This window comes from Camarhynchus parvulus, chromosome 28 (genome assembly GCF_901933205.1).
Source record: "Camarhynchus parvulus chromosome 28, STF_HiC, whole genome shotgun sequence".
In the NCBI taxonomy this organism is placed as follows: domain Eukaryota; kingdom Metazoa; phylum Chordata; class Aves; order Passeriformes; family Thraupidae; genus Camarhynchus; species Camarhynchus parvulus.
Genome location: NC_044598.1, coordinates 1,366,764 through 1,377,938, shown reverse-complemented (window position 1 = coordinate 1,377,938; position 11,175 = coordinate 1,366,764). Strand labels below are relative to the sequence as shown.

General features: G+C 53.4%; 1 protein-coding gene across 1 annotated transcript; it reads left to right on the top strand.

Annotated features, from left to right (window-relative positions):
• The first annotated feature begins 7,568 nt into the window (after positions 1-7,568).
• Positions 7,569-10,450, top strand: LOC115914163 (perilipin-1-like). Its single transcript, XM_030966521.1, has 4 exons — positions 7,569-7,630; positions 8,067-8,262; positions 8,844-8,926; positions 9,206-10,450. The coding sequence occupies exons 1-4, from the start codon at positions 7,571-7,573 to the stop codon at positions 10,448-10,450; spliced, it is 1,584 nt and encodes a 527-aa protein (XP_030822381.1). The 5' UTR covers positions 7,569-7,570.
• The last annotated feature ends 725 nt before the right edge of the window (positions 10,451-11,175 follow it).

Genomic DNA, 11,175 nt, shown 5'->3' with positions numbered 1-11,175 from the left:
AACTCAGCCACAACCACAGTATCGGTTGTTGTCAACATTATTCCCATGCTAAATCCAAAACACAGCCCTGGACCAGCTACTAGGAAGAAAATGAACACTATCCCAGCCAAAACCAGGACACAGACCCTGGCATTTATGCTCTTATGTGCATAAATAGCTCTTCTTGCATAGCTGTTCCCGTGGACATGTGATGATTGAGGCCTGTCACACACAGCACAGCCAGAAACCTGCCCCAGGTGAGCCAGGGGGAGCAGTGCAGGGCTGTGGGGTGATCCAGTCATGCTGCACCCAGGAACCCTCTGGATCCCATGTTCCCCTCCCTCCATGCAAAGCTCTGAACAAGCAGCATTTACAGGGTAAAGCTGGCCAAAGCCCAGGGCTGGGGAGTGCAAAGGAGGCCTGTGGCCCTGGGGAAGCAGGACTGGGGTCTCAGCCACAGCTGAGCATGGAGGGGACACATTCAGCAGACCCAGGGGATATCCCCTCTCCCATCTACCAAAACCAAGCAGCACTGCACTACCCCAGCTCACCTCTACCTCAGGCAAGAGAGCAGCAGCAGAGGGAGGAGCAGCCAGGCACGTAGGAAACCATCCTGCAGCCTGAAAAAGCAGCAGAAAGGTGAACTGGAATAGTGGGAGAGCAGCCAGGAACCATCAGGCTGTTCCTGCTGTGAGAGCGAAGAGGCTGGAAGGGGAGCAGGAACCTGCCACCACCTGTCCTTCTGGGAGGTCCTTCTGGAAGGGGACCTGGAGAGGGAACAGGATGGGGAGCCCAGGTGAGTGCTGGAAGGGCAGCAGGACCTGGACAGGGAACAGGGGCTGGTGAGTGCTGGAAGGGGAGCAGGACCTGGACAGGGAACAGGGGCTGGTGAGTGCTGGAAGGGGAGCAGGAGAGGGAACAGGATGGGGAGTGCTGGAAGGGGAGCTGGAGTGCCTCACCTCGAGCAGGCACAGGAGACAGGAGGGTCCTGCTGGGCTGATGCAGAGGGAGGGCAGCAGAGACCTGCAGCAGGTCCTGACCCAGGAGAGTGCTCTGAAGGCCTGGGGGCACCAGGAAGGTTGGTGGGCTTTGCACAGCAGTGAATGACAATGACCCAGAGCTGTCCCCTCCCTGGGCCCTGCAGAGCTGCCCAGGCAGCTCTGGGAGCCCAAGGGCTTTGCTGACCTGAGGAACAGAACCAGAGCTCCACATGCCCCAGCCCTGAATCATCATTCTCATCCCTTCTCGTGCCTGTGCCTGCCCCAGGGGAGGTGACAAGGGGAAGGTGACCATGGCATGGTGGCAGGTTACTCATGCACTGGGAGAGCAGCAGGATGATTTCCGCTGCAGCAGGTGAACACTTGCAGTGGGAACTCCAGTGTCACATGTGGCCTCTGGGCCCCAGAGGGACAATGCTGAGCTGTGACACACCTCAGAGCAGGGAAAGGAATGGCTCCCAACACAGGGGTCTGACCCTCCAAATCCCCCACACACCTGCAGGTTTGCACTCAACAGAAACCCCACCAGGACGGGACAAGTGAGAAGCTCAAGGCTGAAGCCTCATCCCCAGGCAGAGCCAGGAGGCAGCTGAAGGAGCAGGGCTGAAGGACAGGGGCTCCTGGCTCCCACAGAAGCAGCAGCTGGGGTTCACACCTGAAGGATCCTGCCCTAGGTCTGGATGCTGCAGCCTTGCTCAGGGCTGCACGGGGCTCCCAACCAACACAGCTCCTCTCCCTTCCCCAAACGTGTTTCTCCACTTCCTCCCACGCCCTTCCCACCCCACCAAACATCTTATGATGATTTTATCTCGGATTTAAATCTGTGTCTTTCATACAGCACCAAGGGTCACAGAAGCAAATTGTGCAAACCTTTGCTCTGACACTGCAATCTCCCAAATCCAGTGTCCTGACCCTGCAGGCAGTTCTGCCACCCACCAGGAAATCCCAGCACTGACATTTTACCCTAATATCAAAGCCACTCATTAGATGTTAAACATTGCCTGGTTAATTTTAATCACTGGTTATTCACTTCTCCCATTCCCCTGTGCCCCACCACAGCCACATGAGGTGCATCATGCAGACAGTGCTGTTTCACTCACTTAGGGGATGAAATAAAACCTGTCCCATGAGACTTTCACCATCCCCACAGCACTGACCCACTGGGGCACTTCACACCCAGGAACACCTGGCAGCTGGATCACTGACACCTTACCTGAGGATGCAGCACTGGCCATGGCAGGCCAACACTCCAAAATGCACAGGACTCATTTCTTGATTCCCTGTTCCTGTAAAAAATCCTTCATTTCATCAATTCTTCACAGGACAGACAAGAAAAAATTTTATTTCCCTTACAAACATCACAATTGTTAAAAGCTGGCTTCAGTTTTAGTACAAGATATCAAACACTTCAGAACTGCATCAAAAATTTAAGGTCCTTCCCACCCAGGCCATTCTGGATCCTGTGACTGTGACAGGTTCCCAGGTGATGATGGAATATGGAGTTCATGTCACACAGACAAACGCACAAGGACAGTTTCCAGCAGTGCAGGTGATCAAACGAGAGGCCAAAGCCACAGTCTGTAGCTGGAGAGGCTCAGAGTGGACACTGGGAGCAGTTTCTCCATTAATGCAACATCCAGCCCCAGTGGGTCCAGCAGCCACAGAGGCTGTGGGAGATCTCCATCCCTGGGAGGACCCCAGACTCAGCCAGGTCCCAGCTCCCAGGGCTGCCTGAGCTCCAGAGGCCTTTCCAGCCAGCACTCCCAGCTAAGCCAGCCTCAGGATGAGGATTCCTTCCAGCCCCAAAGCTCAGGAGTGACAATTCTCTACATTTTTGTCAGCTTAGCAGCACATTTTTTAAAAACCACTGGCACCCCCCCCCCGCCTGAATGGCAATACAGAAACAGAGCCAAGATCTGCATCCAGAGGCCCAAAACAAGGTGACTCAATCACTGTAATAGTGTTAGAAGACTTCAGATAATTTTTACCTGTGCCTCAGTTTCCTCCCCCGCCGATCTTGACAACAGACAACAGGAAGCTTAATTGGTGTTTTCAAACCAGTTTTTGAGAGCTGAAGATGAAAAGGCACAAATAGAAAAGAAAAGCATTAACTGAAGTTTTCAGTATTTGTTATAGCTGTTAAAAAGCCCTGAGCTCCCTGGAGTCCTGCACTGCTGGGCCCTCTGCAGGGATAGAAACATAAATCAACTCCTACCCTGAAAATCCCAGCAAACAGGAAAAGCAGAAAGTTTCATCATCAGGTGCCTGCAGGGCCTGGCATGGGCTGAGGTGGGACAGCATTTCTGACTCCTTGGGGAGGCACAGCAGCCCCCACGTGGGGAGGGAGTGCTTTGCCAAGAAAACATCAGGATGATGATGATGATGATGGTTCACACCACAAACAGCATGTCCTACTTCCCTGGGACTTGGTGACAACATCTGTGACCCCTGCAAGGAGCAGCCCCAGGGCTGGGGGACAGACAGGGGCTCACTCCTGTCCCAGCACCCTGTGCCCAAGCAGCTCCAGTGCTTGGCCCCCATGAGCAGCTCCTTGCAGGAACAGCTCCCGGGCACGGGGGCATTGTTGGGGTGGCTGTGCAGGGCCAGGGGGTCCCAGCTCAGGGTATTCCATGATCCCATGGCCCCAAGGCCAAAGCACCAGGGGATGGGACACCCTCTGACAGATCCCCTGCACACCCTGCCAGGTCTGTCCGTCCTGGTGGGACAAACAGCAGCTCCCAACACCCACCATGGCCCCGAGGGGACCCCAGCCCCTCACCTGCAGCCCCACCCCACTGAGCTCCCCTGCCATTGGCCAGGCCAGCTCCTGATTCCATCAGCCCCGTGCTGCCAATCACCCTGCGGGGTATTTAACTGGGGCGGTGCCCCGCGCTCCCAGTCTCACCAGTGCTCCCAGTCTCAGCGGTGCCGGGCGCAGAGGAGGCAGGTAAGGCTCGGCTGGGGGGTGGGCAAGGTGTGGGAGCTGGGTGCTGTGTCCCTGTGCATGGGGGGGCTTTGCTCTCGGAGGCCAAAGGTGACATTTTCTGGTGTCATGATGTGTCTGCCTTGGGTAACAGCTGAGAGGCTTGGGGGGTGGAACTAGGTGATCTTTAAGGTCCTTTCCAACCTAAACCATTCCCTAAGGCCCCTTCCCAGCACTGAGATGACTCCTTGGTAACTCTGTGGATCTCTGACCTGTGACTGAGCAGTTTGGGGTTTAAAAGCTCTGTCCTGCTTCTTGTTTGCTGAGGGTCCCAGCTGGGGGGTCCACAGGAGGGGACTCCCAGCAGTCACCTGCTCCTGCACAGCGTTGTGTTTGGGGCTGGTGGGGACAAGGTGGATGCTCCAGGGGCAGGTGACCAGCCTGGGGACAGGAGGTGCAGGTGACCAGCCCGGCATTCCCTTCCTGTGACAGCGCTGCCAGCCCTGCCCGGGGCTGTTTCTCATGATCCTTTGGTGGAGGCACGAGAGCTGAGTGACGAGAGAACTCCTGCTCAGGAGCACCCTGTCCCTGCAGGGCTCTGCCAGCCCCCAGAGGGAGCTTTGGCAAACTGGATTAGTGTTTCTCAAGACTAACAAGGCTTTAAATGTGGTCATGGCTACCCTGAGCTGTGGGTGGCTGGGAAGGATTTCAGCTTCTGTAGCTGGTTCTGCTGAAAGTTCCAGATGGGAATGTGCTGAGCTGCTTGCTCTGCAAGTTACAGCTTCCAGATGAAACCAAGAACTCTGTCCTCATGGAAAGATTGGGAAGCACTGAGAAGCTGTTTCAGTTAAAACTACCTCTCCTCTTTCCTAAAACATCTCTGTTCCAGGCAGTTACTGACCCAGTGGTGGCCATGGGCTGGTGTTTAATTTCTGCTGGAGGTGTGTGTGGGAAGCCCTGCATCCATCAGCAAGGGTGGCCTTTGATCTTTGAGGTTTTCTAGCGCTGCTGGTTTATCCAGAAAGGTGAGATGGGCACCTCTGCCAGCCCTGGAAACTACTGTCCTCAGGTCAAAGCTGGGAATCATTTGATCTTCCTCCTAAAACTAATTGTCCTCAGAGCATTTGCAGCCCATTCCCCACAGTCATCCCATGACCCAGTTCTGCATTTTTAGGAACTGGATATCAGTGGCAAATCTCGAAAAGAATGTAAATAGGTGCTTTAGCCACAATTGAATTCCTGTGCCCTGATTAGCCCTCCCTGCTCACATCTGAAGCACTAAACTGAGTTTGTTTTCCTCAGTGGTCATTAAGGAATTGCCAGTTAAGCCACTGAACCAGCCATGCTGGCTGTGGCTCAGTTTATCTCCCAAGGTGAAATCCCTTGGAAGGGGGAGAAGCTCCCCGAACATGACGATGCTACAGGAGCCCACACCAGCCGCCTGTTCTCATGGAGCTGAGCTGCTTCCCACAGAGAAACCTTCCAGCCAAGGGGAGTAAAGAACCAGTTTTACATGAACTGGTCACTGCCAGTGCCAGAAGTCAGGGAGCCAGCCCTTGGTCCTTCACTGACTCCAACTGGGCAACGATCAGGAGTTCAGCTCCTGATCCCAGAACATCTCTTGACCTTGATGCTAGAAAAGAGCACTGAAGTTTCATCGTTCTGAAACCACCTGTTTCAAGAGCTTTCTCCAGCAGCGACCTAATATTTCAGATGTAGCAATGGTGTGAAGTCATCTGATCATCACTTTCATATGAAGGAAGCCACAACCAAAACAAAGTGCTGCTGTTTCTGTTCCTCTGCCCACTGGGATTTCCACTCCCAGCCATCCTGGCTTGGCTGTGGCTTCTCCAAAGGATTCAGAACCACCTGACCAGAGTTGCCAAGCACTGGGCTTTCCTGCAACCTCTGAAGCAAAGAAGGGCTGCTCAGCACTTCTGCAGGGAAAAACAAAAGAAAACCATGCTGTGGAGATCTGCCCACACTGCAAATCTGGGTGTTGCAAAACATGGATTTCTCCTCCACAGTGGAGAACAAACCTCGTTCCAACATGACTCTGCTGAAGGACTGTCCCTGGCAGGCTGCATCCATAATTAACACGGGATCCCTGTACTTCAGAGGCTGATCTAACCTTACAGCAGTTTTTACATCAGCCAAGAAGTTATTCCTCAATTGTTCTAACCAGAATCCTCCCCTCTTCCTTTTGCTGCTGTCTCTGAGCTGGCCCTGACACCAAGGCCACCACAGTGTCAAGCTCCACAGTTTGAGCTTTTTCCACCTGCCCAAAAGTAAAATAACTGAGCAAGGGGTTGTTTGTGATGGTGTTGAAAGAGCTGTGCTTTGCCCCTAAGTCAGCCCTGCAAGGCTCCAAAGAAATAACAAACCTGCCCTGAGGCAGAGCAGGAGGGGCAGCCACTGACAGCAACCTGTGGACTTTGGGACTCAGATTTGATATTCAGCCTTGCTTTCTTTGGAGCAGCTTTTTACAACTTCTCCCAGCCTGGTGAGGATTCATTGGTGATATTGCTGTGCAGATAAATGGGGAGGGCTCCCAGAGGAGTGCTGGCTCCCAGCTTCTCACTGGAGAGGCTGGAGGTGACAACTTGTGTGACACTTTTGCTATAGGCATGTGGCACTCGGCATCCCTGCCCTGCTCAAGTCTCACTGAATTCTGACTAACTCAGTGGTTAATGCAGCAATATTTGGTGTTTTGCCAAGTCACCTCCTGAGATGTCCCTGGCCAGTGGCAGAGCCCAATCCAGGGCTCACAAATGCCGGTTTCACTGCTTCTCTCCATCTCTCTGTTCCTGTTTCTCAGCAAAATCAAAACCTTGCACGAGGCAAAGAACACAAGAAACAAGACAATGGGCTCCACCACAACTCAGATGGAAAGCTTTTTTGGGAAGAGTCTGCCAGTGAGCCTGGAGCAGTGCACGGCTTGGAAATCCACTTTGGGAGGAATCTTGGTTTGAGGGTTTTCCACTGGAAAATGTCATAGCAAATCTAAGAATAGGAGTTAACTGGCAAAGGAGAGAAAAGCAGACTCTGTCCCAAAGAACAAATGTGCTGAAATCCCTGCTGTGCCTGGCTAAGGCTCAGGGTAATCCTGGGTTTATTACCAATACAGGAGTGTCCAGATACCGTAGGAGATCTGTGCTGGGGGACCAATACCCGTCCAGATTATTGCAACATTTTATACTTCTTCAATCCCATTATGTCATGAGAATGTCTCTGAGCCTTGGTTTCACAGGAAGTGAGATTTCCTGCCTTGCTGCTCAGTAGGATGTGAAAGCAAGTCTCCAGGTAGCCATGGAATGCTGCAGCTGGGAATCCTGGCTCACCCTCCAGGGAAAACTCCACAGGATTTTCATGTCCTTCCCAGACTGGCTATATTGTTATATTTTCTCTCCTCTGCCCAGCTGAGGAGGGGGGTGATGGAGTTGTTTTAGTGGGTACCTGGTCATCCCATCCCACAGAGAAAACACAAGACAGATAAAACAGTTCTCACCTATTTCTAACCTGAACCTTCCTGGGAGCAGCTGAATGATGGATCCCAGCTTTGTTGCCCTCTGATTTCCCCCTGTTCTGGCAGGATTTTATTTCTTTGGGAGGCAATGAAGTTGTGCTCATGATAGTCTTGTTTTTCCTTCCAGCTGCAGCTGAAGTCAGTATGGCCTCAGGAAAGACCCCAACTCCAGACCTGCTGAAGGCTGAGGAGCAGCAGACTGTGGTAGGTGCCAGGACAACCACAGCAGTTAAATCACCCACTAACATGTACTGGCAAACCTCTGCCAGCACCCCAAAACCAGGCTGGGGGGGACAGAAAGATTAGCCCTATAAAGCTGTGGCCAAATCAAAACCCCCTCAGTACAGAAGGTAATTGTTTTGCTCCAGAGACATCTTCAGGGCTGGCCAAATGATGCAAGTATTTTTGAAACAGGAGCTGTTACAGGTCCTACTTCCACACCTGGTTTGGTGCTGAAACCAGTGTGACTCAGAATTCACTAGCACAGAGTTCACAGTTCTTAACCCTGGCTTGTTGGAGGCCTGTAGATGAGTTGGAGGATGAGGAGATGGATTTGCTGGGACCCTTCTGGACAGACACATGGCTGTGTTCACCACCAGCTCAGGCTAGGCTCTAATGTCAGGGTTTCTCTTGGGTTTAGAGCGCTGTCAATCGAGTCACCAGCCTGCCCTTGCTCAATTCTGCCTTCAACCTGGTCTCCTCTGCCTACAACCAGACCAAGGAGTCCCACCCCTGCCTCAGCGGTGTCTGCAGTGTGGCCGAGACCGTGGCTGCCGTGGCTGTGGGCAGTGTGGTCGGAGGGGCACAGCCCATCCTGAGCCAGCTCGAGCCGCAGAGTAAGTGCAGGGCTGGGGAACCCCTGGGACAGGAGGGGAGGGGAGGTTCAGGTGCCTGCAGGGTGATCCCACCTCCCACAGCACCTTCTCCTCTTGCACTGGGCCTCCCACCCAGCAGCTCCTGGACACTGAACTGCCTGGGAATGAAACGGTGTCCAGCAGAAGCAGAGTTTGATCTCTTGAGGTTACTGAGCAGTAACTCCCTGCTCACTGGCTCTCACTGCAAGTTCTGACCATCCCAGGCAGGAGCTGTGTCAGTCTGGAACAGAGCTCAGTCTGGCCTATCCCAACACTTTTCAACCCTTTAAACCCAATGTCCTACCCACCAAGGGCAGGTGCTACAGTGCAATTGGATTAAAGTCTGCTGTTAGAAAGCTGGGAAGGCAAAATGGAGATTATTTGAACCTGCTGAATTTCAGGTTTTGTTCACTTTTAACAAGATGCCCACACACATGCCACCCTAGAATGGGGATTTCTTTTTCTGGGGCTTGTTTTCATGAGTGTATCCTGAACTGGCCATTGTAGGGTCAAAAACCCATCCCCAAATGTAAAAATAAACTGGTGCCTGTTGTTTCTTCCAGTTGCTCTTGTGAATGAATATGCCTGTAAAGGTCTGGATCAGCTGGAGGAGAACTTGCCCTTCCTGCAGCAGCCAGCAGACAAGGTAAGGAAAGGCTTTTCCTGGGGAAGCCATGGCTTGGTGGAACTGTTATGGGTACAGAAGAATATGGGGAAATAAATAAAGCTCAGCAGCAGGGAAAGCTAGAGAGGTGCCCTCAGCATGCAGGAGTGAACATGTCCATGTCAGTACAGGTGTGCTCACCTCCCTGGCCCTCCCACACACTGCAAGCACAACTAACCCAAGTGGAAAAGCTTTTTCAGGGAAGGAAAACATATTTTGGGACAACAACAACAAATCTTTCTCTGCCTCTCCCTGGTGCAGGTGATCTCAGATACCAAGCAGCTGGTGGCCACCAAAGTGACATCTGCTATGGACGCTGCCTGCGAGGCCAAGGAAGCAGTGGCTGACAAAGTCACTGAAGCTGTGGACCTCACTAAAAACGTTGTTGGGGACAGTTTCAAGCTGACCAGGTCTGTGGTCACCTCCACTGTCAGCAGTGCTGTGGAGGCTGCCCAGGGAGCCAAGGAGCTGGTGACCAGCAAGGTGACAGAAGCTGTGGATGTCACCAAGCACATGGTGGGGGACAGTGTTGACAGGACCAAGTCTGCAGTCGCCTCTACGATTGTCAATGCAGTGGAGGCTGCCCAGGGAGCCAAGGAGCTGGTGACCAGCAAGGTGACAGAGGCTGTGGACCTCAGTAAGCACCTTGTGGAGGACAGTGTTGACAGAACCAAGTCTGCTGTGACTTCCACCATCACTGCAGCTGTAGGGGCTGCCCAGGGTGCCAAGGAGCTGGTGACCAACAAGGTGACAGATGCTGTGGACAACGTCACCAAAGCCGTGGATGTCACCAAGCACATGGTGGAGGACAGTGTTGACCTGACCAAGTCTGCAGTTGCTTCCACGATTGTCAGTGCTGTGGAGGCTGCTCAAGGGGCCAAGGAGCTGGTGACAGACAAGGTGACCAAGGCAGTGGACCTCAGTAAACACATCATAGAAGACAGTGTTGACCTGACCAAGTCTGCAGTTGCCTCTACAATTGTCAATGCAGTGGAGGCTGCCCAGGGGGCCAAGGAGCTGGTGACCAACAAGGTGACCGAAGCTGTGGATGTCACCAAGCACACGGTGGAGGACAGCATTGACAGGACCAAGTCTGCTGTTGCTTCCACCATCACTGCAGCTGTGGGGGCTGCCCAGGGGGCCAAGGACCTGGTGGCCAACAAGGTGACCGAAGCAGTGGACCTGACCAAAGGGGCTGTTCAAGACAGCGTTGAGAAGACCAAATCTGTGGTCACCTCTACGGTCAGTACAGCTCTGGATGCTGCCTACGGCACCATCACCAGCAAGATCAACACAGCCCTGGAGCAGGGCAGGGAGGTTCTCCAGGAGGGTGTGGAGATGACCAACTCAGTGGTGACCAACAGCATAAGCAAAGCCAAGGCAGTGAGCCAGGCAGTGGCTGGAGGTGTGGAATCTGTCCTGGGAATGTCAGAAGGTCTGGTGGATCATTACCTCCCAATGACCGAGGAGGAGCTAGGTAAGAAAATATGTACCTGGCGCTTGTAGATGCAAGTCCTCTCCCATGTGAGTAGAGAGCACCTGACACAGCAGGACTCAGCTTCTGAAGCAGACAGGTAGCTCTGAATTTGTCACCAAGTTGCTGGCTGTCAACACCAAATTGCCACATGGCATGGGATAGAGTTCAAGCATTTGCTGGCTGGTCCTTGTCCAGCAGCCTCAAAGTAAAAAAATACATGGGTTCATGCTTCAACCCCTCCATCAAGTCTGCTTACCTGAAGATTGAGCGGGGACTAACCTGCCTTTAGCACATGAGCAACTACAAACCTCCTGCTCCCACAGCAAGCTTCAGCCTTCAATGTGTGATCCAACCTTTTCCACCCCTCAGCTGGCAGTGAGCCTGGCTGCACTGTGTTCTTGTTTCCTCCAGGTAAACTGGCCACCACGGTGCAGGGCTTTGGCGTGGCCTCCGTGGAGGAGCAGAAGAGGCAGCGGAGTTACTTTGTGCGCCTGGGCTCGCTGTCGGGCCGGGTGCGGCACCGAGCCTACCAGCACTCCCTGGCCAAGCTGCAGGGCTTCAGGCACCGCACCCAGGACCCCCTGTCACGGCTGCAGCTGGCAATACAACTGGTACCGACACGCTTTGCCCTCCTTCCTCCTGTCTGTAGCCTTTCCTGCCCTGCTATCCAGCTGGAAGCTCTTCCTCCATCCCCCACCAGCTCTGTGTCACCATGGATCCTTTTCTGGCAGGGAAGAGCTTGTGCCTCTCTGTG

Excerpts from the sequence above, each read along its gene's own strand:
- LOC115914163 (XM_030966521.1), top strand. The coding sequence starts at position 7,571 with ATGGCCTCAGGAAAGACCCCAACTCCAGACCTGCTGAAGGCTGAGGAG. Across the intron at positions 7,631-8,066 it reads CTGAGGAGCAGCAGACTGTG|AGCGCTGTCAATCGAGTCAC; the intron begins GTAGGTGCCAGG and ends TCTTGGGTTTAG. Across the intron at positions 8,927-9,205 it reads TGCAGCAGCCAGCAGACAAG|GTGATCTCAGATACCAAGCA; the intron begins GTAAGGAAAGGC and ends TCCCTGGTGCAG.